General features: G+C 36.8%; 2 protein-coding genes across 9 annotated transcripts in view; both read right to left on the bottom strand.

Moving 5' to 3' along the window:
• Nucleotides 1-27,587, bottom strand: part of Tsp97E (Tetraspanin 97E) — a 44,867-nt gene that overhangs the window by 2,932 nt on the left and 14,348 nt on the right. The window contains exons 2-9 of one of the 8 annotated variants that reach the window (XR_013881677.1): nt 19,110-19,217; nt 15,714-15,829; nt 13,242-13,355; nt 12,529-12,660; nt 12,046-12,076; nt 11,256-11,320; nt 9,816-9,884; nt 8,420-8,509 (exon numbers count right to left, since the gene is read on the bottom strand). Coding sequence is in view for 7 of the 8 variants with exons in the window: in XM_080168924.1 (XP_080025050.1) it covers nt 8,432-8,509; nt 11,256-11,320; nt 12,046-12,076; nt 12,529-12,660; nt 13,242-13,355; nt 15,714-15,829; nt 19,110-19,206 (633 nt within the window). In the remaining variant the exon portion in view is untranslated. The remainder of the gene's footprint in view (nt 1-8,419; nt 8,510-9,815; nt 9,885-11,255; nt 11,321-12,045; nt 12,077-12,528; nt 12,661-13,241; nt 13,356-15,713; nt 15,830-19,109; nt 19,218-27,587) is intronic. The other 7 variants (XM_080168925.1, XM_080168924.1, XM_080168923.1 and 4 more) reach the window with 7 other exon arrangements.
• Nucleotides 19,215-26,826, bottom strand: LOC145325653 (rRNA-processing protein UTP23 homolog). The gene is made up of 5 exons (XM_080168607.1): nt 26,813-26,826; nt 26,167-26,271; nt 22,137-22,241; nt 21,221-21,322; nt 19,215-20,098 (listed from the first exon to the last, which is right to left on the bottom strand). The coding sequence occupies exons 1-5, from the start codon at nt 26,824-26,826 to the stop codon at nt 19,837-19,839; spliced, it is 588 nt and encodes a 195-aa protein (XP_080024733.1). The 3' UTR covers nt 19,215-19,836.

The raw sequence follows: 27,587 nt of genomic DNA, 5'->3' as shown, positions 1-27,587 counted from the left end.
CGGAGCCGGAAACGTGAGCAGCAACATTTTTGGTGGAGCCGGAGCCGGAGCCGTATTTTTCGTTAAAAACGGCTCCGGCTCCGGACTAGCTAAAACTGATTTTTTAAAGTAATATTATAATTTGGCAACGGTCTATTTCCATATAATAAACTGAAAAACTATTGTTACTTAACAAATAGACACACATCTTTCTACTTTTATATAGTGTGGTATTCGGCAACCGTGAGCCATGCCTATGGCACCCCTGATCTAGGATTCGGTGGAGGGTCAATGGCCCTCCCCCGAGTCCTGGGAAGGGGTCTAGCGACCCCCTCCCTATGCTTAAAATTAATGATTGAATCTGTCATGTTTATTATGGTTAACTGTATTCTTAATTCTCCCCCACCCTTTTCAGGGATGGGGGATCATTATTGCCCAAACTGACCATTGTATATGTATTATGATGCTTTTATGTTATGATTATTTATTCCTATCCATGTAATTATTGTTTGTTGTATATAACTTCAGTATCTTTTAAACCTTCAATAAAGTGACAACTGAAATAGATGTTGATCATTATCTAGTGAATGCTAGAGAAGCGTAGCTTCTCTATAGTAAGGTGTCCACGTCTGTTACACTGCCGTAATCTAATTGAACTCCGGTGTCTGCCATTTATCCTCGGCGGATACCACAACTTTGGTGACAGCTGTGTGAGATTACGGCGAACCACAAGTGTAGAGCAGACGCGCATCTGAGGCTAAGGTACTCCCAGCAGTGAATCTGGCAAAACTGACGCAAGCAACCTGAATTACTCACCCTGGACAGCAAAGTTTAACTCTGCATCCGGCAGTTGTGGAAGCGAGACAGCGAAATTTGACGAATAACCGCGAGCAGCGCTGATATCTAACGGAGAATTGAGCGCCAAAAGGGCTGAAACAGGCCTGCGGACCGGCTGAAACAAGCCAAATAAGTGTAAACGGCTGGAAATAGGCCAACTTTACTGCAAGAAATAGCAGGATCCGAACCAGTGGCGCTAGCAGGACGGGACATTCCCTGCCGCCATCAGCCGGATTTGGATCAGCGGCGCTAGCAGGACGGGACATTCCCTGCCGCCGATAGGCTGAAACATGCCACATAGCTGCAAACTGCGAGCTAACATACGAGTGTAGTGCACCAGAACAGAGAAAAACTACGTCAACTCCAAGTATCCTGAGAGGCTACAACGCAGCCACCCATCTAGAAAAACAGATATTATGTTACATTGCAGGGATTACCACCCTGGTGTGATGGCTAAACAATAGATTTATGAGCAAAGCTTGGCAAACAAATTGTTGTGTTGTGATAAATCTAAGAATAGAACAGGCTTGGATTTATTGTGTATTGTGATAACAGCTAAAAATAGAACAGAGTTGGTAAACAAATCTGTTATGCAATTGTGATAAGGACAAAAATAGAAGCTAGATGTAATATAAAGACCCTGATATACAATCAAAACATCTCAAGCCCACAGCACAACAACAATACACCCCTTATTCCAAGGGAAAGGGAGGAGCCCCTCTCCATTGAAGGCAAATACAATCAGGGTGATATAATAGATAAGCCTAGGATTAAGAAGAAAGGGCACTATTATACCAGCACACAGTTACCTCCCTCCCTCACAGGGGAAACGGACGGAGTTACCCCCGTCCCCTCACGCGCTTCCCCCTTCCTACCCACACTAGACTAAGTCCGTCTGTAGTGTGGGGCTAGCGATCGGACACACAGAGCGCCATTCACGGGTAGCGCAACAGAGTGCGGAAAATATCATAAATCCAACGGACGAAGCGGACCAATGAGAGAGCGAGTTGAGGGGTGAGAGCGCGTTTTCCCCGTGTGCGCGGATTTGACGGTGCGGACGCGCGTTGCAAGGACAGGAGATTTCACGCACACACACACACACCGGAGCGGAGCTACTCCAGAGCATTTAACAGGGGTATTTTTAGCAAATAAAGAATTACAAGCTTCTCTCCTTCTAGCTCTAGTGTGATAAAGGAAAACCCAATCAGTTCCTGACAGCAGTTCAGACCCTCAACATCTATCTACCCCTACCAGCCTACCCTACAACCTCAGCACCTAACTAGTGATAAGTACAGCTAAATTATATCTTTGCAACTAAACTACCAACCTAGTGATACAAACAGTGTTGGCTGTTAGGCTAGAAAGCCTCAAGTGACAAACCATTCATTTTAGTACTGTATAACTTTGTGCCCGCCGTTGAACCGTTGACCCAATGGACCAGCAGCAAGCCCCAGGAGGTGACCAAGCCCCAGGATGGCTCCAGGATGACCCTCAGCCGGCCCCAGCCGAGTACCGCAAGCTGATGCTGAGCAATCTGCCGGAGTATAGAGGGCCGCCCAAGCAATCCTGGTCGGCACATATCCGCAGACTCGAGATGTCATGGGCGGCTTACCGCGTGCCACCTCATGATTCCCTCAACCGCCGCAACGCCCTCCTACTGTCACTGGTAGGGCAAGCGGCGGAAATGGCGTCCCATCTGTTTGGCGAGGCAGGCCAAGCCTTGACCTACGAACAGGTCAAGGTCGAGTGTGAATTGCTATTTCGCCCTGCTTTTGAATCCCAAACGCTTAAACAAGCGTTTAGGGATTACAAGCAACACTCGACAGAACCTATACAAGCGTACATATCAACTAAGTGCGCCTTGTATAGGGACGCCTACAACCATGAGGATCTTGAGTTGTTGGTGGACGAATTGAATCGTGGAATTCGTAACGCCAATGTAAAACGCCTCATGATGAACCATGAAATTACGAGTGTACCTGAGTACACTCGTAAGGCCATGTTCACCGTCACCATGGTTACTAAGCAACTGAAGGAAGGTGTATGCTTAGTGGACTCGACCGAAGGGCTGACTGGATCTGCTTGCATTCAGTTGCCCCAATATGACGAGTCGGAGCCAATGGAGATTGGCTCCTTGGCTCCGGGTCTCCACCAGATGGGGAAGGTCGCTCCAGATGACAAGGTCCCAGGTCGCTGCTTCCGCTGCCAGGGGAGAGGCCACCGAGCTCGAGACTGCCCAACGCCTGTGGAAGTTAGCCTAGAGGAGAGACGCACCCAGCCACGCCGTGACCGTTCTGCCAAGTGTGAGCGTTGCCACTATGACGGTCACACGGCGGCTGACTGTAGAGCTGACTGGGCCCAGGTGGCCAGCCGCAGGCGCACCGCCGACAAGGGTGCCCCTCCAGGGAAGCCCAGCAGAGTGGCCCACATGGAAGGGAGCGCGCCCCCAGCACCACAACAGCAAGCAGCCGCCCCCAGAGCTGCGGACCGAGCCGATGGGATGCCGCAGTTTGGGACTGTCCCAGCTAGGATCAACGTACTGGGCGGCGCGGCTGAACCCAACCGGGTTGGCCTAGGCTTCAGTCTTAACCATCTGGGACCAGAGCTGATACAATCCAACAACATAGCCGAGCCAGAGGTGCTGAGGCCCCAGCCTTTTAGCCTCAACATGATGGAACCTGCCCGACTGAGCCTACCCAGCAAGAGTGGAGGGGCGCTGCCCAGCGTCCCTGAGACGGTGTATGGGGAGGCCCTGGCAGCCGCCGAACGAGAGAGGCAGGAGGTGCTAGCCAGCGCCTCTGCATCGATGTATGGGACGCCACCCGGCGTCGCCACCTGGGATGATGGGGGGGTGCTATCCAGCGCCTCCCACCTGGTGCCTGGGGCAACAACCGTCGCCGCCACCGAGATACCTGGATCCTGGAACGAGCCAGCCTCCAACCTGATGTCTGGGGCGACAACCGTCGCCGCCACCGAGAGACCTGAGTCCTGGAACGAGCTAGCGGTCCCAGAGGAAGGGGTGACACCCGTCACCCCCAGTCAGCCAGCGCCACCAGCCTGTAGGGAGAGCCCAGCTACATGCCATCCAGAGCCCCCTGCCAGCCAGAGGAACCCAGCTGCTCAACATCAGGATAAGTTGAATTTGTTAAATGTGTTGTATCCAAGATATTGTAAAAACCCAGCCTTGCCTGTGCCCCCTGCACCAGAGGCTGGGGAGATTGAAATTCGGGAAAATAAGGACTTGCCTGTGCCACATGCACCTGAGTTCCTAGGGCAGGGGAGGGAAGTGAGTAAGGGCGAGCCTGTGCCACATGCACTTCAGCCCCATGCCACTGGGCATGCTTTGGACAAGGGAAGGGAGCACTTGGGGCTAGGGGAGCCGACACCCAGGCAAGTGCCAGTCGCTTGCCAGTCTGTCATTGGGGAGGGTATCGGGGTGCCTCGGCCGCATACAGATAACGCTCAATGGAAACTTGTATCTAGCCAGGAGCAGCCCAGCCGTGTCCAGTCCCAAGAAGCAGCCGTGACCAGAGCTGAAGATCCCCAGCCGCGTGTACGAGGAAGATGGTTGCCTGGAAGCCTCTCCCATTGGTGGATGGTCCTGTGGGGCCTCCTGCTGGCAGCCGTGTGGCCTACAACCAGCTACGTCCTGGTGGGATGGGACTGTGCCAACCCCACCCATGTCACATCCTACAATAAAGAAAAGATGTGTAACACGGAGCCCCTACACCAGGAGGTGCCCCTGGGCCATGAAGTACACGTCCTGCAGCAAGTCAAGGTGAGGGAAACCACCGGGTACAGTTGTCAGCTCACCGTGTCCCAGTGGACATTCAGGTGTGGAGTATGGGGTCACCTCAAGGTGACCTCGGTCCCCACCCTCATGAGGCCAACCAAGATAGACCCAGAAGCGTGCCGAGACCTGGCCAGGAACCGAGTCTACACGTTGCCAGGCAAGACCCAGCCACTGACGTTCCAGCTGAACCATCCCCTGTTCTTCACCATCGATATGGTGGGCGCCCTCGTCAACAGCCCCGAGGGGGTGGGTTGTGAAGGGGAGGACGTCCACTTCGAGGGCCAGCTATACCGCAACGAATTAGTGCTCCAGGAGCGACGGCTGCTGGTCAAGGAGGAGACCTATGTGGTGGAGGATGGACGGGTGGAGTCCCAGTCTGACCACCTGACCCTAGAGTGTCCCCATTCTGAGCTGTCCTGCATCACTGGGGAAGCAACCTACGTGTGGGACCACCTGGGAAGAGATTGCCCCTTGAGGCTGATCCGCAGCCTCCAGCCCAGCCTGGTGATGGATGCATATCTGGTTGACCATCAGGCCCAGTTTTTCATCAACATGACCAACCCCACCTCGATTGTGAACTGCGACTTCGAGGCCCATGCCACAAACCATCCAGCGTTGTTCGTGGCAGCTGACCCAGCCGCGGCTGCGCTGCCCAGAGTGTCGGCCAGGGATGTTGACGTTCCCCTTCAAGCACAAATACATGCAGGTTATATTGGGTTTACCCTGGAAACGCGCATGAAAAGCACCGCAGCAGAAGAAGTAGCGGCCAACTGCTGGAAGCTCCAGCAACTAGACCCGGCCCACCCGGTGCGTGTCCAGGGGAGCACGTTCTCGGTACTGAGGGGAGACATCCTGCTGCAGCTGACCTGCCAATGTCATAAATACGTTGTCCGCGAACACAAGGAGTGTTGGGACAAAGTGCCAGTAGAGCCCACAGGTTTTGTAGACGCTGTGACACGGGTATATAGTGAACACGCCACCAAGATACCCTGCTCCTCCACCTACCCCCTGACTGTGCACGCGGAGGAAGGCTGGATAGAGTTAACCCCCGCTCCCAAGAAAAGGCCACCCCCGCTGGATACGCCTAAGCAATTGTTGACAGAACCCTTAGATGACTTCAGTTCAGGTGGCTTGTATTCGCAGGCTGAGTTGAACGACTGGCAACAACTGCTGGCGTTCCCAGCATACAAGAGTGCCATGCTGACCGGCCTATCCTATGGCTCCTGCGTTCAGCAAGGCAGCTGTTCGGCCACAGGAGACCATGGGATAGTGTCCTACAACATTGACCGACTGGCGGAGGAAGGAGAGGCAGCCCTGGATGTCTGGGCTGGATTTAGACAAGCCATCCACGAGTGGGGAGATGGCGCAGCCATACTGTGTTTGCTGTTGTTGATCCTCAAACTGCTGGGGGACCTAACCATCATTTCCCTGGCAGCAGCACAAGGAGGAGTCCGGGCAGCCCTGAATGCGATATCACAAGTGTTCCTGTACCATCCAGCTTTGTATAGGAAAGCGCTGGCTAGAGCCAGGCTCAACCATGCCAAGTCCCGGGACTTTTCAGTGGACTGGGATGCCATTCCCATCGGCAGGGAAGCAGCCGAGGAAATGGTGTCTATGAAATCAACTGACAGCGGGCATGACCGCCCAGGTAGGCCAGGACCGCCCTCTGGCCGACCCCGCGGCCCCTCAGGAGGACAGGCCGCTGCTCAGACGATTAACCTGGCAGCCAGCGCCCCAGCCGCTGCCAACAACAACCAGCAGGCCCCACTGCTGACCGTTCCAGCAACAACTGTGCCACCAGCAAACCTGATACCTGCCGGCGCTGACCAACGTGTCCAACCCAAGCCAGCCTCTGCCTTCTACCCCACATTGGGAGCCCATCAACCCTAAGAAGACACTCACCACTAGGATTCCATTGAATCATTATCGTTTGTATATATATATTAGCCCTAAGGAGCGGACCGAAGGCCTCAACCACTGTCGGAAGTCTGGTAGGGAAATCATCTCCCAGCCTTCCGAGGGGAGAGTTGTGGTATTCGGCAACCGTGAGCCATGCCTATGGCACCCCTGATCTAGGATTCGGTGGAGGGTCAATGGCCCTCCCCCGAGTCCTGGGGAAGGGGTCTAGCGACCCCCTCCCTATGCTTAAAATTAATGATTGAATCTGTCATGTTTATTATGGTTAACTGTATTCTTAATTCTCCCCCACCCTTTTCAGGGATGGGGGATCATTATTGCCCAAACTGACCATTGTATATGTATTATGATGCTTTTATGTTATGATTATTTATTCCTATCCATGTAATTATTGTTTGTTGTATATAACTTCAGTATCTTTTAAACCTTCAATAAAGTGACAACTGAAATAGATGTTGATCATTATCTAGTGAATGCTAGAGAAGCGTAGCTTCTCTATAGTAAGGTGTCCACGTCTGTTACACTGCCGTAATCTAATTGAACTCCGGTGTCTGCCATTTATCCTCGGCGGATACCACAATAGCTTTAATCAAATAAAAGCAAAATATTTTATATTATTTATTTTATTTTATCAAATTCAATAATGAAAAAAAATTGATATATTAATTTTAAGGTAGGAGGCGGAGCTGGAGCCGGAGCCACATCAAAATTATACGGCTCCGACACCCTGCTAGAAGCAGTATAATTAAACAACCTTGTTCCATATTAAATTATACAGCTGAAATAAGATTGTTAAAAACAAATAAAAATCTGTTACTGACACGTAAGTAAGTCCCAACATATATTATGTAAACACCAATATATCAAATATCAAACAAAAAAAATCTGTTTAAATAAAATCATGCAAAACACAAATTATATCCACGCATAAAATAGTAAATACAAGGAGAGGACACCTTCCATAAGTAGCGCAGCACAAAAATAAACATGGAATGGAAAATAGACAAAGTGAGATTGCAGAGCTGGATCTTTAAATCATTTTAGAGGTGAGCCAGCTCGGGGTTAGCCAGATCGGTTCAGCTCACCTCGATCTGGCTCACCACTAAATTATTTAAAGATCCAGCTCAATTGTTCTGTTGCCATTACAAAGAGAGAGATTATGTTATCACGAAACCTTTAAAAAGTAGGGTTTATGTCTTTTGAGGCATTGCCGATAGTCATGAACAAAACAATATATTAGGGTTGGCAATCCCCGTATCCGAATCCGCCCAATTTTTAGCCAATTTAGAAATCCGAATCCGGAATCCGTTTTTTAATAGCGGATTCGGTTTCTTAATTGGTAGGCTAAAATTAGCATCTTGAGTTTTTTCTTTCAACTCCGCCTTTAAGAAGTCAAAGATTATCATCATTATATCTTTTAAAATATGGTTATATTCTCGGAAGTGAATTATCTAGATAACACCAAGAACATTAATTTTTAGGACATCATATGTAGCACTTAATTTTTTTTAAATTTTAGAAAAAAGCCTTTAAAAATATTGCTAGAAGTAGAATCCGGAATACCAATCTGGAATCCGCCAAAAATAATAATCCAAAATCCGCGGGAATCCGCCTTTTGTTTGGACGGATTCTTGAAAGAATCCAAATCCAGTTCAAAAATTTGACGGATTGCCATCCCTACAATATATAGACTAGATTGACATATGTCGTAGGAATCACTTCAAACTTTAGCTGTCTCGAGAAAATCACATTTACCCTATTGGTCCGGGCTAACTGACGGACATACGCAGGTAAAGTATAGAGTAGCTTCGCTACTAAAAACCAAGGATAATTCAAAAATAAAATCTGATGTCTTTAACTATGTACAAAGGATCATTTAAGCCACACAATTACTTTGAGTGATATTCACAGAAAAATTTTCTGATGAGTATAACAAGGTTTGTGCTGATTCCTAAACCGTGCGGCAAGCCTCATACCAATAAACTAAATAACACAAAATCAAAAAAGGATTTTTAAAAGTAAACATTTTTCTCGTATTCATTCGAATCCGGTTCTCAACCATACGAAAAAACTATGTCTAGCATCGTATTATATCCATCTTTCTACGAATATAAAAATGTACAATCATAAGATTAAAACCTGTTTTTTTAACCCGCGCTTTCGGCACCTCGAGGCCAAAAAACTGGTTTTAATCTTATAATTGTACATTCTATATCCGCGGAAAGCTGTTTATAATACGATGCGAGAAATAACTATTACTATAATAAGGCATTACAGCTACTCAATGTTTCAGATTACGAGATTTTCCATTGGTAAAACAGCAAGAAAATAAAAAAAATATAACAACCAGAAGATATTCAAATGGCCTTCTTACAGGACTTTTGTGATGATAACAAAGGGTGGAAGGCATTTTTCACCAATTGTTAAAATCATCCATGTTACCAAAGTTACACAAAGATTGAGAAAGAAACTTTTTATTTAACACATAGTGCCAGGTGATCACTCATAAACCAACCCTCTTATTTTTAAATAAATAAAAATTAAAGGGGTAGTGGGGCGCCCTAAATCTGTCTGCATGGATAACCAGCAACCAATATAAACTAACCAGAAGAACCTAAAATAATAATAATAAACAAAAAAACTACCCCCCTCCCCATTATTTTCAATTCATTTAAAATAAGGGAGAAGGGGAATATCAGTGCTCAACTGAGTGCTTTGTGTGAAAGCGCCAAAGTAAATTACAAAGAACGTGTCCTAACTTTTGTGATTTTTTCTTAACCCATTCGTGGAGGCTCCAAAAGTTCAAAGTTTTGATTAAACCGAGGTTAAAAAAGGTTTTTTTTCATTAATTACTAAACAGAATTAAAAAAATAAGGTGTCAAATTAAAGATCTTACTATATTTGTTTATAATGGCAATTTATTCTTTCTTTGTTGCGTTTTAATACTTTCAAACCAACTTAATTTTAAAAAAAATTACTTAAAAAATAAGAGGTTTACAAAAAAATATTTAATTTCTATGGATCATTTTACATCTACTAGGTACTTACTAAAAGCACCGACTAGCTATTTTTTTTTTAAATCACAAAAGTTAGGACACGTTCTTTGAAATTTTACTTAGAATCTCAAATAAGTTTTTTTTTTTTGGTGTTTTGTATTAAAAAATGTATCTCAATTACAAAAGATGTAAAATCTCACTAATTTGTGTAATTTAAACAATGATTTATCTGTGAAAAGGACTTTTGAATATCTAAATCCTAAAACCAATATGCCAACACTCATTCATCATACCAGAGTTGTTTACTCAATAAGATCTCTGATCTGCATCCTGAATCTATGAGTTATCAGCAAACCATACAACTAAATAAACATTATTTTTTTCTAGTGAAAATGTTTAAATCAAATGCGGCTGGGCCTCTAGAATCTAAGGGCTCTTCTAAAAGTATAAGAAGGAAGGGTAGAAAAATAGCCAATTGCAATGGTTTAAAAAAAAACCAATTGAATTCAACCTCTATTTAGAAAAACTCAATCAGTGCAGTTGTTCTTAGATTTTTAGATAAAAATCTTAATCTATGTTAGGACTAGCGACTATGTCCCCAAAAGGCCTCTAGGGGCAGTTGAGGTGGGGGAGGGAGTCGACCACTGCCAATTTTTAATTTTAAACAGCAAAAGTAAACAATTTCGGATGAGGTCATTATTTTCTAGTGGCAATTTCTCTTTTGGGGTTATAAATAGTTATAAACATTCCCGGGACCTAGGAGAAGCTACACTGTAAAGGAGACGGACACTCACACACACAAGAAAAACATCCTGTTACTTTTATCTATAATACAAAGTAGAACGATGTTTGTTTGTCTGTTTGTTTGTAGCGAAGGATCTCACTAACCGCTGAACCGATCGGGTTCTCCTTTACAGGGTAGCTTCTCATAGGTCCCGGGAAGGTTTAAAACTATTTTCTTGGGGGGTGGGACACCCCCAACCCCCCAAAAATGAAAAATACCCCCCCCAAAAAAATATTTTCTTTATTTTTAAAACTACAATTAAAATAGTGGGGTCGACTACCCCCCCCCCCAAAAAAAATTCCCCCAATTTTATTTTTTTTTAAATTTCTTTAAAATAAAAAATACGAAAAATTGGTTTGATTAAACCTCTTGGTTTAAAGCCGCTAGTGTAAGTATATAAGGATATACTGTATAATAAGTCGTATATATGTAGAATTTCACTTTAGATCTATAATAATGAAAAATTCTAAAAATTGAAATCCTATTATAATTAGGTATTTTATCAAGTAAAATAAGACATCAGATAGGTAAACTAAGAATTTTCCTATTTATTTTTTCATAATGAAAATCAATTCAATAATAATAGTTTCAGACAAACACAACTATATTTTTTAAGCGTTTTACCTCCTTTATTCTAGACATTTTGTTAATTTTTAATAAACTAGAGGCTATTCCCAAAGAAGCCTCTAGAGGCAATTAGGTTGGGGGGAGGAGGGGGTTAGTTTATCCCCACCCACCCATATTTTCAATTTAAGTTTTAAAAAGAAAACTTTTGTCATTTTTGTTGGTTTGAAACCTCCCCCAAAATATTTGAAAACCTTCCCTGGACTTGTAACAAGTTACAAGCTGAAGGAAAACCATATCGGTTCAGCAGTTACCAAGATCCTTACTACTTATAATTGGATATTAAAATTCATTCAATTAAAATACTTGAGATCAAAGTACCAACCTCAGTGAAAGAGAAGAAAAGTCCAAGTCCTCCAATATAGTTGAAAGCAGCGCCAACCTTGTCCTGGTTAATTCAATAGTTTTTCATAATTTGAAATGTCAGTCTGTCATTCAGTCCTTATCTTAAGGGGGGGTTTGGGGGTTACTTGGTCGGTCAATCTGACAGTAATGCTCTTAAGGTCATTTAATTTCTTTAGATAGGTTCATTTTCTAGGATGTTATTTAAGATATTTTTTTGTGCAGATTCTCCTTAACAATCCGCATCTTCCCTAACCTCAGTTGGTCCGTCAGTCTGTCTTAATACAGAAAAAAGACAAAACTTACCCATTAAAAATGCTAATTACAACCTATTATTTGCACAAAATCTATGGTCGAATTTTAACAAAATAGATTTTTAAAAATTAACAATGAATCTAGGTATAGTTTTGAACTTTACGGTGAACAACACGAGGTTGATTCATTAAAAAAAACTTTTTGGCACATTGCCTCACTAAAATTAGTGAGGCTCGCCAAAATGTTTGTGAAAAATCCTCCAAAATCGCAAAAAAATCTAAAAAAATTTAATAAAATCATAAAAGGGTTATTAACATAAGATTTTGTTTCATTTTTATAGATTTTGAATGTCATTTGAAGGATTTTCACAACAAATTTTTTTTAAAGAATCCACCTCAGTCTAAAAAATGTAACTAGAAGATTGATAAAAAAAAAATGGAAATATTATTGGGAGAGACAGATACCCATCCTAAAATTTCATAATTTTGTAGAGATGATTAACGTGAAAAACTATTCCTCTATCTTCTCGAAGCAGGGTTTACAATCAGACTGAATGAAATATAATTAAACTTTCATTTTATGTTTTTTCAGAAATTTTGGTCTAAGGAAGGTTTCTAAATATTTTGGGGAGATTACCCTCCCAAGAAAACTCAACCCTATAAATTTTTTTACGTTTACTTTATAGTTTTTAAAATTCGAGGGTCTTGGCTTCTCCCATATGGAGTAGCTGAGTTAGTAGTTTTTATTATTACACACAGAGTTTATTTTTAAAAAATGTAATAGGTTTCTAATATGGCTTCTAAACCAATTGAAATCAGCTGGATTATAACCGGTTCTCAGCCATACTGAAAAATCATGAATAGCAACGTATTAAAGACTATTTTCGACGAATATTGATTGGTATTGATCGATATTAAATCTGGTGTTAATCAAACTAGGTACCTACCATTTTAATATCCGCGGAAAGTTGTCTATAATACAATGAGATAAATTATTCTTACTTTCATGGTTTTGTAGCATGCCAATTGATTGCACTCCAAACCAGTTGTGTTCTGATCAGCCAGGTGCAAGCCACAGCAGTCAAACAGTTTCTCAGCGCTAATTTTCACTTCATCGCTAACTTTGTTCCATCCCTGAAGTGAAGATTAAAATTATTAGTGAAAAAGTTTATACTAATTACACTTTTACTTGATTACCTATTAAGCATTAAGACCCCAATAATTCTGATTTTTATACGACCATGTGTAAAACATTAAAGTACAAGAATAAAGGGGGGCATGTAAAATTAGGAGCTTTGCCCACAGAATAATAGCGTCGGAAACATAAACATGGTCAAGTCCCTACAAAAGTCGAAGAGCAATTTGCTAACAGACAAAAAGGATCTCCAACACTTTGGCCAATTAGTTATCTGGTTTATACATCTATACATTATACATTTATTGTTTAACCAAACTGTGTATTATCATTGGGGATGTACTACATCAATTTATCGACCATTGTCTTAGCCCTTTAGATTCCTGACGTCACTTATATCTAGGACGAGGGACTTTAATTCAATTTTGATTGATTGGTCCATTGATTGAGTGTCCAAACGTTTCAACAACTATTTGTAATCTAGATAAGGAAAAATTTAGTGTATTATCATTGGGGATGTAATACATCAATTTATCAACCATTGCTTTATCCATTTCTTTAGATTCCTGACATCACTTACATCTTCGACGAGAGCCTTCTCCGTTTCAACGCTGGTGCCCAGGGCCGCACAGGACACGGAGAACTGGATGATAAAGATGATGAACAGGATCACCATGTACACAAACAGAGACACCTAGACAACAATAATAAAATTACAAGACAACATATCACTATATACACTAACAGAGACACCAAGACAAACAAATATAAATTAACAAGAATTACAACATCACAAAGCACAAAAAGTAGTGGTGGTGGACTTTAGCTTCATAAAAAATTGTTACATCTTTAATTTTCATTATTTTTACAGATTATAATAATACCTAGGTAAAATTTATAAATGCTAGTATCAAAACAAGATAGGTAGCAACGTATTTAGCTTCTAGAAAGAGATGAATAGTGAATCTTGAAAGAAAAATATTATTTTTACATGTAAAAAGAGAATTCTTATAAACAAGGATGAAAACATTACTAAATTGGACAAACGAACAGCATAGCAACATGTTAAGTTATGCAATGCATTTAACATTGTACCTTGTATTTTTAAAAGCGAAGCTTTTCTATAATTAGGGTCGGTCCGTCAGTAACGGATAGCTTTTTTCGTTGATTTAGGCATGTTAGAATTGTCCAATCGATTTCAAACTTTGCATAGTGATTCCTTTAGTAGTTAGATACGATTTAGATAGCGTAGCAACTCTATAATCATTGCCAAAATGTCTGTACGTCCATTTTAAACATGTTGATTTTTTTTACTTTTTTTTACAACAAATTTTTATGTGATCTATTCATCCGATTGATCTTAATTTTTTTATATGTCTTGATTCCTAGGACAACAAAATATAATGTTATAAGCGAAGCAACTCGATAGTCAAGTCCTAAAAATGAAAGTATGTCCATAAACATTATCCTGTATCAAGCAGTTTTTGAACAAATTTACTTACAGTTTTGCTTTGACTCTTTTACATTTATATTCTGATTATTCAGTTCTGACACTATACAAGTGTTAATGTCCGTTTGTCCTACCGTTTCAGTGCTTCGCTTTTATAGATGTTGGCATCCTTGTTTTTCTTTTAAGAAACGCCCTTCTAATGAAAAATTTGATTATAGTTATTTCTCGCATCGTATTATAAACGGCTTTCCGCGGATATAGAAAGTACTATTATAAGATTAAAATTAGTTTTTTTAGCCCCGAGGTGCCGAAGGCACCGGCTAAAAAAACTGGTTTAAATCTTATGATTGTACATTACTATATTCGTAGAAAGCTGGATATAATACGATGCTAGACATAGTTTTTTCGTATGGATGAGAACCGGTTCCTATCCACCGGATTCGAATGAATACGAGAAAATGATATAATATCATAAAAATGTCAAAATAGCACAAAAATATACTGGGAGGAAGGGGACATTGGACTGTAAATTACACTGGTAACCAAAATTTTATAGACATGCTCACAGATTTGTAGGCTCAAAAAATTTGGGAACTTCATTGAATTTTGATTGGTTGGTCCTAAACTAGCAATGGCAAAACTACTAATTTTCATCTACAGGAGGAGTAATTTTGTCCATCATCATTGGGGAGTTACATTAATTTACAGTCCAATGTCTTAACCCTTTAAATAGAATGGTTAATTTTAGAGTTGGGCCGGATAATTTTTTGGCCCGATACCGGATATCCGGCTTATTTCTAATACCGTATCTCCAGTTCCGGCCAGATATCTAGTTAACGTTCGATATCCGGCAAATTACCGGATATCATAAATTAAAAATCAGCTGGATATCCGGATAGTTTTAATATCCAGTATCCGGCCGGATATTGAAAATGGCCGGATATCCGGCCCAAACCTAGTTATTTTTTAAGGCTTATAACTACGCCCACAGCTATTCGCTGCGAACATACGAACACACCATAAATTTAGAAACGCTACGCAGTGAAAAATAATATTACGGCTGACATGTTGTGATTTATTAAACTTGGAATTTTTTCTTTTTTTCATTTTAGGAGTAAAAAATGTTGTAAGTAAAAACTTTTCTATTTTTTAGAAGCATACCTAGCTATTCTAAAAATAGGTATTTTCGGTAGGGTTAGGCCGGATATCTGTTCCTATTGTTTCGAAACTGATTCAATATCCACTGGTTATATCAGCCAAATTGAAAAATCATGATTCATGTATCTTCAAATAGAAATGATCCCATTTAGTAACCGACACACACAAACACACAGACATCCAACTACTTTAATAGTATGGATTATTAGAATAAAACAATAGAGGGGTAAGGGGTTAAATAACTGTAAGTCCCCTCTCCCGAGGACTCTGTGTCGACTTTCAATTTGTTCTTTGAAAATCAACCAATAACGTCGGTAATATTATCACAGCCAAGTCGCTACAAAAGAGCAGAAAGGAATTTGCTAGCAGACGAAAAAGGTTCACATCAGGGGGATCCAGGTGGTTATATATCTATATTTAGGTATAGATTTATTTTTAGAGTACCTGGTGATGTTTGAGGGCACCCCACAAGCCCAGAATAGAAACCCCGAGTAGGAAGACCCCGCAGGCGGTGATACCACCAATGATGGGAGCATTCACCACCACTCCGGATACTTTTTCTAAACAAACAAGGATAATTATGTCCTTAAGATCCGCAGCGTAGCATATTCAAACTAATAATTTTTGTGCTATCCCACTACGTAGACCTTTAACCTAAAACTTTCCCCCACACCATTACTTTTCAAAATAACCCAGTAATATATTTAACCCAACCTGAAAAATATCCCTTTTTCGAACAGCCTTATGTACTCAACATTTATTACAGAAAGAAAATCCTATTATATTAAGTTAAATGTATATGTCAAGTATCTCTTAAAAGTTACACAGTTTTTACTAAAGTTAAGGCCAATAGACGATGGAGGGGCTTCTTTTATAATTACAAAGAATTCACCCCTAGCACAGTTATGGAATCTCGACGACAAAGATTTTTTTATCCAATCTTGACAAGTGAGATATTTTTGGAAAGAGGAATATATATAGAAACGCCTATGAAAATTAGAAAATCCGCAGAAATCATATTTGCAAGTTATTTGCAAAAATCTGCAATGTTAATTTGCAAAATTAATTTCATGCCTTAAATGACTTATTTAAAAAGAAATCTTTTTATGAAATGTGTTTATCTATAAGTTTAGAACATACTTAAGGCAAAAAAAAATTCTTCAGTGTTACTTTTTTCACCTTATATATGAAAAAAGCAGTTTCTCACATTTTGTGATAAAAAAAGGTATAGGAACAAAAAATATGTTTTTTCTTGTTGTAAACACAATAATTGGCATAAAATCTATCATCCTAAATGTAAAAATCAGATATAGAATCCTTTTTGGAGCAAAAATAGTGCAAAACGTAACCAAGACATTTTTGCAAAGTATGAAAATCTGAAGAAAATAGTTCTTTTTGATTTTGATATACATATCAGATAAATGTATATAAAATTAGTGATCAAAAACTATAAAACAAGTTATAACTTTTTCAACCCTATCATTGATTAAAATGCACTTTTAGGTTTACTTATTACCAAAGTAGCACATAAAAACACTTTTTATTAAGTTATTAAACAAAATAAATTCAAATCAACAATTAGGCGTTTTTTATAATGCAGTAGACCATTTTGTAGTTGGTTTTTTGGCATTTATTTTGTTTAATAACATCATAAAAAGAGTTTTTATGCACTACTTTGGTAATTCTTAAACCTAAAAGTGCAATTTAATCAATGACAGTGTTGAAAAAACTTATAACATGTTTTATAGTTTTTAATCACTAATTTTATATACATTTATCTGATATGTATATCAAAAGCAAAAAGAACCATTTTCTTCAGATTTTCATACTTTGCAAAAATGTCTTGGTTACTTTTTGCACTATATTAGCTCTAAAAAAGGAGTCTATATCTGATTTTTACATTTAGAATGATAGATTTTATGCCAATTATTGTGTTTACATCAAGAAAAATCATATTTTTTGTTCCTATACCTTTTTTATCACAAAATGTGAGAAACTGCTTTTTTCATATATAAGGTGAAAAAAGTAACATTATAGAATTTTTTTTGGCCATAAGTATGTTCTAAACTTATAAATAAACACATTTCATAAAAAGATTTTTTCTAAATAAGTCATTTAAGGCATGAAATTAATTTTGCAAATTAGCATTGCAGATTTTTGCAAATAACTTGCAAATATGATTTCTGCGGATTTTCTAATTTTCATAGGCGTTTTCTATATATATTCCTCTTTCCAAAAATACCTCACTTGTCAAGATTGGATAAAAAAATCTTTGTCGTTGAGATTCCATAACTGTGCTAGAGGCTAAAGAGAAGTAGTAACTATTATAACAAGAACTGGAAAAACCAGAGTTGGATTCTTAAAAAACTTTTTGGCTCACTGCCTCACTAAAATTAGTAAGGCTCACTAAAAAGTTATCCAAAATCGCATTAAAAATTTACAAAATTTAACAAAATATGTTAATAACTCTTTTATGATTTTATTTAATTTTTGTACATTTTTTATGCGATTTTGGAGGATTTTTAACAAAAATGTTTAGCAAGCCACACTAATTTTAGTGAGGCCGTGAGCCAAACAGTTTTTTAAGAATCTACTTCAGATATATAAAATATGTAATAAAAAGAAATAAATAATTGAAAGGAAATTAGCAAATAATCAGAATAACAGCCAATTTCCCATTTAATGTTAGTGGACAACATAAATACTTTTGAGAAAAAAAAACAAGCTTGTTTGTGATGTTTAAGAAAAGAAGAGGACGCTCTTACACAAGTATCCTATACCACATATATTTTAAAAATGAATTTAAATAAAGGGGTACGGGGATAGGGGTAGTTGAACGAAATGCATTTAAACTTGATTTAGTGACCTGCATATTTTATCCTGTTGAATAGTTTAAATTAAACTATATTTATAGGGCATATATTTGAAAGAATTTAAATTTTCTTCCATGTATGTAGTTTAAAAGATATCAAGACTTGAAAATCATATTCTTGTGATATATACAATTTATATAGCTGGCTTATTTTTACAAAAAAAAACAGCATGGCGACGAAGGGTTATGACCCGTTGGCGGGGTTGAGAAAGAAAATAAAAAAACTATCCTCCCCCTTGATATTATTTCAAAAATATGGGGAAGGGTAACAGTGCTTTAGTAGCAACACCGTGGAGACAACCTGAATAGGATAAATGTTTAAAATAAAGGGTGGTAGGGGGTCCACTAGGCTATATAAAGGATTTTATCCAGTAACTTCTCATATTACTCGTCTTGACATATATAACTGGAGATATTTGAGTAGATTAATGTTTACTTAATCTGCTTTAATATTTCTTTATTTTCCATAATATTTGTAGGTTTTAATGATTAAGCATAAATACAATCTTTTTTAAAAAGGAGGGAAAGGTGATTATATTAAAAGAATGAAAATAAAATTTTGAGTTTCTTACCCCCCCCCACCCCAACAAAATTGCCTAAAACCACCACAGGACCAATATCTATATTTCCTGAAGAGGAGAGCCCGATCGGTTCAGTGGTTACTAAGATATTAAGCTTTAGACAGACGACATCATTCTACTTTGTATCATAGACTAGTAGTAGTAGAAAAACACAGCACGATCGGTATCCTTATTTCCTAAGAAGCACACCGGTTGTCGGTTCACCGGTTACCGAGATATTAAGCTTCAGACGGACGGGTATTAATAGCTCTATATCATGCGGGTATACTAATTACCAGATATCAGGCATTATAAGTCAGCCGGATATCCGAATAGTTTCAATATCCAGTATCCGGCCGGATATTGAAAATAGCCGGATATCCGGCCCAACCCTACTATATAACCCACCTTTAACGGCAGCACCAATAAGGATAAAGGAGACAATCATATAACAAACATTGATAATAACCAAGGTATTCTTGGAACATGAGTAACCACCGCACATTTTGTGTGTCTGAAATAACAAAAAAAATTAACAAGTGCAAAATATTAGTTGGATACGCGAATGAAATACTATGTAATGGAATAGTTATTTCTCGCATCGTATTGTGGGCAGCTTTCCGGTGGATATAAACTGGGCAATTATAAGATTAAAACCAGATTGCCCCGAGATGATGAAGGCACGGGCTAAAAAAATTGGTTTTAATCTAAAGATTGTACTTTTTTATTTAATATTCGTAGAAAACTGGATATTATACGATGCTAGACATATTTTTTTCATATGGATGAGAACCGGTGCTAATTCACCGGATATTAATCGGTTTTATATGAATGTGAGAAAAGCTCATATCATATATTTTCCTTTACTGTAACAGTGAACAGCATAATTTGAACATTATTTTAAAAATATATGCGTTAAACATTTAAAAACGCAAAAGAAAGCATGATTATAATTTGTAGCTTCTTAAAAAAATTCTTTTACTTATCCAGGACATTAAAATTATTGCTAAAATCGGTAGGTAGGTTTCTAACTTAATGTACAGGGAAGTATTAAAATATTTACACATCCAAAACATAGCAATCTATTCAAGTATCTAACTGTCAGAATCAGGTACATAGTAATCAAATTCACAGCTTAATTTTCAACATTTGGGGATGAAGTTTTTTTCTTCTTTCTTCGTTTCTTTTTAATTTTGTTGTCCTGGTTAACTTTCTGAATATCATTATTACCCTTCTTCTTTTTACTTTTAAGACAGGACAACGGGTTGGCACCCTTGGGGCCTTTACGCTTTTTACGCTTTTGCGCCTCCACAACTTCGTCTCCGAAAGTTTTCTTTTTTAGCTCCTCGATAATTTTTTGTTGGTGGCTGGATAAATCAGTTTTTCCGTCTGCTATTCTGAAGGGAAAAAAATGTTTAATATTTTAGTAAAGCTTTGTTGTATGTATGAGGAAGAAGGTTTTTTTTAAGTGCTGTAAAATGATTTAATTTCAATGTTTTGTTTTCAAGCTCAAAGACCGAAAAAAATATTATGGGGAGGAGGGGGGGAATTCTGACATTTTTGCTTTTTCCTTTCACTTTAAAGTCAAAGCGAATAATCACTTTTTACCCAATAGAGTCAGAGCTTCCCCCCACCCTAATAACATAATTACTAGGTATACAAAAACATTAACTTCTTTGGCGGGGTGTTGAAAAAAAATCAAAAAATAAATTGAAATAAAAGTACCTTTCAAGAGCTATAATATGCTAATTCTAAATATACCATATTTCAACCATATACGACGTAATCTTTATTTTTCAGAACATAGAATTGACGTAATTCGATTCTTATTATCTATGACAACTATCGAAAATATCAGACGACGAGAGATTTAATCTTTTTTTTTAGCGAAGCTACTCTATAATTCTAATTTTCTATCTGTCTGTCCTTCTGTATTTAACTGTATAATGTTAACGTGATTTCCCCACTATTAAGTTACAATTAAGTAATGTGTAAAAAAAAACTCTAGTGCTTAAAGAGACATTAAATTTCTATGAGAAAAAATTAAATTAGCTCACTGTAATTTTGGTTATTTTCATACTTGATTGTTACCCAACTTTTTTTGATGAAATAGAGAACAAACCTCAAAGTTAAAATCCGGAGTTAAGGTCACAAATAATGGATATAGAATGTACGTGAAATTTGTCGTCAATTTAGGTTGCTAACAAAAACATCATTTATTGGTAACACCCAAGGATATTAGGTTAAGTAACCTCAATCAGACAACCAACCCTTTGATTGCAAGACCTTTGTCTGAGAAGTCCTAACTGTGCATGGTTGTGAGTAGCGCCTGTTAATGGGCCAAGGCATTCCCTCCTACTCTTACTATTTAAGTCGCGCACCACCTGACATAGCAGCAGTAGGAACCATTTTAAACGTCTTTAGTTATGACGCGCTGTCAGACCGAGATTCGAACCTATCACCTTCCCGACGACGACGAGCGGATGCGCTACGTGTTGAGCCACGATCTCAAGTTTTACCTTTCAGTTAGGGACGCTGTCGTACGGCTTGGCTTTTCTAACACAGGGGCACTGCCGTGCAGGTATACAAGAGGTATTCCAGGAATATTTCTCAACTCGTTTCTTTAAAAAAATAAAGGATTTAGGATATATTGAGAAGTTTAGCAATTTTTTTAGTTTAATAAAATATTCAAAGAGATATTAATAGTTGCAAAAAGAAAAATATGAAAAGTAATAAAAATTTTATTACATGCTGAAAAAAATCTTTATTTTAGTCATATTTTAATATATTATTATTAAAGAATGATTTATTTCTAATTAATATATCATTCTAATAGCAACAAATCAAATATGATCAATATCAATCTTAAACTGTTGGTCATATGAAACAAAAAATCCGTATTCATTTTTTTCCCCTTTAAACAAATTCTTCTGTTTAAATCTTTATTATTTAAATCAAATTCTTATAAAAAAGTAATAGTTAAACTTGTTACCTAAAGGAGTGACGTATGGTCAAAATAAAGCTTTATAAAAGCTGCGCTCCTAATAAAGTGAGAGTATTGGCAAATAAAAAGTTACAACAATTTTGACGAAATTTCAAAGCGAATTGTTTAAATATTTAAACTTAAATATATAAAATTTTTCTTTATATCTAGATCTTATTTGAGTAAAAATTTAATTTAACTTATTTTTTTTACAAATCTTTAATTCAAATAGGTATACAAATTAGTCTTTAATTCAAATAGGTATACAAAGTAGTAAGGTTTTTTTTCTGAAGATAAAGATTTTAAGAACTCTTTTATTAAATAAAAGAAAGTTTCACAGAGGTTTCAGGATGGTTTTAGGCTATTTTATTTTAAGATTTAAGTCTTTTGAGGGGTTTAAGCTATTTTCTGTGCCTATCTCTGCCACCCCAAGAGTCCCTAGATATATTAACCTTATAATAAAGTAACAGGATGTTTGTACCGAAGAATCTCGCGGCGTTATCTTAAATTTTTTTTTCAATTTTGAAAATTTAAAAAATTGGATTTCAAAAATATGTTATTTAATCTTATTTTCAAATTCTAGATATTTTTTCTATTTATTTTACAGAAAACTACATTTTATCAATGAAATTTGAAAATATCAAAGATCAAGATTAAACCAGTATTATTACTCAATAAATCTTTCACTTAGGTATAAAAATCACTTTTTTTTCTTTGTTTTTAGAGAAAAAAAAACATTCTTTGTTTAAATTGAATCACTGCACTATATATCTTTAAAATAACTGATGAGTAAGCAAGTGGTACAAGGTGACACCACCCCTGCACCACCAGACACAGGCAGCAGCAGTAGGACTAAATAAACACTTGTGTTGTGGCGAGTGTAAGGACTTTGACATTTGTGTTGTGGAAGTTATCAGCTGTTGGCGAGATTTTTTCCAACCATGCGCAGTCCAGGCACAGGTGGTAGAAGCTGACTTCTCGCGCATTTTTTTTATAATACACAAAATCCAGAAAATTTCTTAAAATATTCCATTCAATTTTGAGTAAATAGAAAAAAAAGCTAACTTTTATTTAAAAGAGCGAAAAAGTTCGTGATCTAAAATGGATTTTAATGTTATAATAGAGTTAAATAAGAGTACTAAGACTTTCTTTTCAATTGTAAAAATGACTATAAAAGTACAAAGATATTATACCGCACTTGATTGGTCTAATTTGTATAATTTTCTTAAAAGTTAAAAGAAGCCGAAAAAAATTAAGGGTATAAAGTACAATAAAAGTACCAATAGTACATGATAAAAACCAGTTTCGGCTAGGTCTAGAAACCCAACTATTCAACACGTCTCATATATTACATACGTGACTGAAGGTTCTTTATTGATATTATAACATTGGACTAGTTTTAGCCAGGCAATCAGAGACGGGATAATGGATGAAAAATAATATTTTCCGCAATAGGCTTAAGTCTATACATTATTCTCTCAGATTATACATTATCTATTTGATGAAATCGTATTTTTTTTTCTCAGATATAAAAGAAAATTTAAAAAATAATAATAACCTAAGTAAGAAGTTAAGGCGTTATCCTCTTTAGAAATATTTTTTCAATTTTGAAATTTTTTATTCTTTTTACTTAGATAATTTAACAAAATAATCCATTTCCCTAAAGTTAATATTACATGCATATACTAGCGGCTACGCCCCTAGAGGCCTCTGATGGCACTATAAATGTTTTTTTTAATAATACGATACCTATCTATGTTGCTTTCAAGTCTCTACGATACCTTGCAATGTTGCGTTCAAGTCTCTAATAGGTAAAAAAAAACCACCCTCAAAATAGTTAAAAAACCTTCCAAGGACCTATGACTGAGAAGCTACCCTGTAAAGGCGAATCATATCGGTTCAGCGGTTAGCGAGATCCTTCGGTACAAACATACAAACACACAGAAAAACAGACATCCTGTTACTTTAGTATAAGGATAGGGAATTTTTTTAATACAAACAATGTTTTTAGATAAATCTTAAGAGATAAGACAATAGATTAACAAACATCCCCAATGATGATAAATAATATCACCCATTAAGTTTATTTGTTAAACCGTTAAGATAATTCGAGTTGATAAAACAACCAATCAAAGAATAAAAATACCTAACGTTTTTAGACAGAAATTTTCAAGACAAAAAAAAACCTTACTACTTTTTTGAAAGAAATTGACAAGTAATATTTCTATCGTAACTAACAACATTAAATCCCAATGATTATCCTTTGGACTGTAATTTAAACTGTTTTTAACCTATTTTTAAAACGTATATAAAAAATATACTATGACACCAGTAAAATCAGACTGCAGAGCCTAAATTTGAATTAAGTCCCCAATAAACTTTTTTGGGGGGATTTAAATCTTAATTTTTACTGTTGCCGTAGTCATTTTGATCAAAGCAAAAGGTCTTTTTTTTATTTGGGTAAAATTCGTAGCTTTTAGAGTGTTTTGCTTCATAAATATTGTATTCTGGTATAGAGTAAAATTAGGCCTTATGATTTTACTATAAAAATTCACTAAAAAGTTAAATCTTTACAATATACCAATGAATTAACATTAACATGTTTGTGTTCGTTCACCTATTTTAAACACATAAAAATTGGCTGTAAAGGGTTAAATTTGATGTCAACATGACAAGATGTCAACAAATGTTTATGCAATACAACAAAATTATTTTTGACACATATACAAATATGATATAAAATAAGATTATTCAAACTTATTTTTTTAAAATATTTTTAAAAATTATGTATCTTTTACGTGTATAGTTTTCATTCTTTTCATTTTAATTAAATAAAAATTATTTAACTACATTGTAAATAAGTCACTTTGTGAAAACACTCTTTCGGAAATCATAAAAAATTGAAATGAAACAAGAAATCTTATTGGTTTAACTTTAGCAAATGTGTTTTATTGTATTATGTTAAATTTTTTACTGAAATTGATTGTTTTAGAAAAAAAATTATTTCCATCGAACAGAGTAGAGTTTTTTTATTATTGTATTGATATAAACTGAATCATATAAAATTGTTCTGTAAGAAACAATTTAACCCCAAACTAAAAGTTGCTTTTGCTTCCGTCAAAATGATCACAGCAACATATAAAATTAATTTTTAAATCCCCCCAAAAAAGTTTATTGGGGACTTAATTCAAATTTGGGCTCTGCAGTCTGTTTCTACTGGTGTCATAGTATATTTTTTATATAAGAATAAAAAATAGGTTAAAAACAGTTTAATACCTACTTTAAATGATGAACTGAATTTTAATTTCTAAATGTGTACACAGTTTCCTCATCCTATATCAATATTTACTACTAGCTAAAAAAGCTTCAAACTTCCAAAATAAAAATAAAAACTTTTAAAGTTTGGAAGTTTGAAGCTTTTTTTACTAGTAGTAAATATTAAGATAGAATGAGGAAACACCGAGGAAACTGTGTACACATTTGGAAATTGAAATTCAGTTCATACTTTAAATACGTGGCAAGTGAATCATTACTAGTAGAGACTAACTTCCTGTCCTAATTATAGAATAGCGGAACTACTATAGAATTAAGGTATATCAGTCCGTTCTATATACATTAAGTTAATCATACATAAACACTTGTGAATAAATTTAGAACTTCTCAATTAATCTTTTAGTCAAACTATACAGAAAAAATAATACTAATTAAAAAAATTTCAACGAGAATAACACCGTCCATAAAAGCGAAGATCTGAAACAAGCATTTTTTGGTACACTATCATCAAATGCTTTGTTAAGTTCAAAGGACAAAATATAATAAAAGCAACAAATGCTGTAAGTTGTTGAAGTACATTAATTAAACTGTTTAAAATATTACAAGCTACCAATCCTTTTTCTTAATACATATACATTTTTAATCAAAATAATATACTTTTGTGTCAAAGCTTTTAAACAACAGTTTGAACTCATCAAATAATGTGATGATATTGCACTAAAAGATGCTTAACATTTCAATGTTTTTTCCATATAATACTATGGTGAAACCTAACTTTTTAGTCGACAAAGCAAATATTAAACATAAACCTAGTATATTCACAAAAAAATGCTATGGATCAATGCTGGAAGGTGCTTAGAATCACTTGCTCTTGTTCGTGGATAGTCAACTTTAAATGTATAAGTTTTAACAAAATTATACGAAGATTTTTTGCAATACTGTAAAATACAGGACATAGATATAGAGTTGCTACGTTTTCTAATTCATACCTAACTGTTAAAGGAATGATCATGCAAAGTTAGAAATCAATAGAACAATTCAAACATGTCCAAATTAACCAAAAGAACTAACCGTTACTTATACAATTTGGACTGACGGAAGGACGGACCAACCCTAATTATTGAAAAGTTGTGTTAAAAAAATCGTTATTTGCAGATTGTCCATCCACAGATAACTAGAGAGGACCCAAACATGGGAATAATTTATTACCTTAGGTTATCATCTTGTGTGGCTACAATGAGATGATGAGGGTTGCCATCTGCAAGCAAACTTTTGATACAGTCACCAGCACTCAGGGCCTTCTTGTGGTCACACCTGCAATAAAGAAGAAGTCAACTTACTTACTAAACAACTTTGGGGACTTTAGTGAATTTTGATTGGTTGATTCGTTCAGTTGGGTGTTCAATCGTTTCAACCACTAATCATCTTAATCTACAGCAGGGGGTATTTCTATGTATCATCATAGGGGACTTGCATCAATTTATTGGACATTGTCTTATCCCTTTAGATCCCTGCAACTCGCGACTGTGGCGTAACTCGTAGTTGCATGTACAATGGATTCATTAATACTTGGAGCTTATACCAGATTTTCATATTCTCTAATAAGGTGAAACTTGTAGCTGGCTAGAACAACGATCTCCACAATCAACCCCTGTACCCCATCACCTTCCCTCCTAATGGATGAAAGAACTTATCAATAAATGACAGGGGAATTGAAATAGCAACCTAAATAGACGAAAATTTTAACCTTTCATACAGGGTGTTTCAATAGAAACGGTTTTTTTAAAATCTTAAATAGGTAGGTATGCATAGAAAATAAAATATTTATATAAAATGCTATGTATTTTTGGAAAACCTGTTCTGGGACATTTATTTTCAAATATTTAAAAATGATTTTTTCACCAATTATGCCTGAAAAACCGGTTTATCCAAAGGCCTTACATTTAAAGATTTATGGATTGTTGTGAAAAAAATGCATACCGGTAGAATTGTCATAAACTCTAGTTTTTGGAAATATAAGTACAATATTTGTGCTATTTTTAGTTTAGGAGCTACGTTGAAAAATGATGAAAAGTTTTGAGTATGTTGGAACATTTTACCACGTAGCTTCTATACTATTTGTAGCACTTTAATGGTTTTTATTTATCCAAAAACTAGAGCCTGGGGTGGGGGGTAAATATGTAGGTAGGGGAATATTCTAAATGGGTGGGGTAAAATTAAAAATACATCCTTGCATTGTCCTCTCTAGTAACTTAAAAAATATGTATGAATATTGATTCATTGAATGTTTCATTTCTGATAATATATATATTCTTTATAAATTCTTCTCTTACACTTTAATATTGACCTCAATGTAACAAGGATTAAAAGAGCCAAAAAGGCAAAAGTCAACAAATGTTATATTTATAACTAGCGGCTACGCCCCTAGCGGCCTCTTGGAGCTTTTAGGGAGTGGGGAGTTGAATCCTAAACCCCAATATAATATTTTTTTTGGAGGGGTAATTTTTTTTCTAGGAGTTTTTTCTCTTGGGAGGATGATGGTACCCTCTCCAAAATAGTTATAAACCTTCCCGAGACCTATGAGAAGCTACCCTACTTAGATGAAAAAAAATTAATGGTCTTTAACAGCT

Source organism: Acartia tonsa, chromosome 8 (assembly GCF_053477335.1).
Source record: "Acartia tonsa isolate MP-2025a chromosome 8, ASM5347733v1, whole genome shotgun sequence".
In the NCBI taxonomy this organism is placed as follows: Eukaryota; Metazoa; Arthropoda; class Copepoda; order Calanoida; family Acartiidae; genus Acartia; species Acartia tonsa.
Note: the sequence above shows the minus strand (reverse complement) of the source record. Positions and strands in the feature narration are given on the sequence as shown.

What these genes read in the sequence shown, in the direction of transcription:
- LOC145325653 (XM_080168607.1), bottom strand. An exon ending in ACACAAGATGATAACCTAAG is followed by an intron (nt 22,242 to 26,166) that starts GTAATAAATTAT and finishes TAAGATTAAATA; the next exon opens with ACATATTTTTGAAATCCAAT. An exon ending in ACAGCGTCCCTAACTGAAAG is followed by an intron (nt 20,099 to 21,220) that starts GTAAAACTTGAG and finishes TTTTCCCTTCAG; the next exon opens with AATAGCAGACGGAAAAACTG.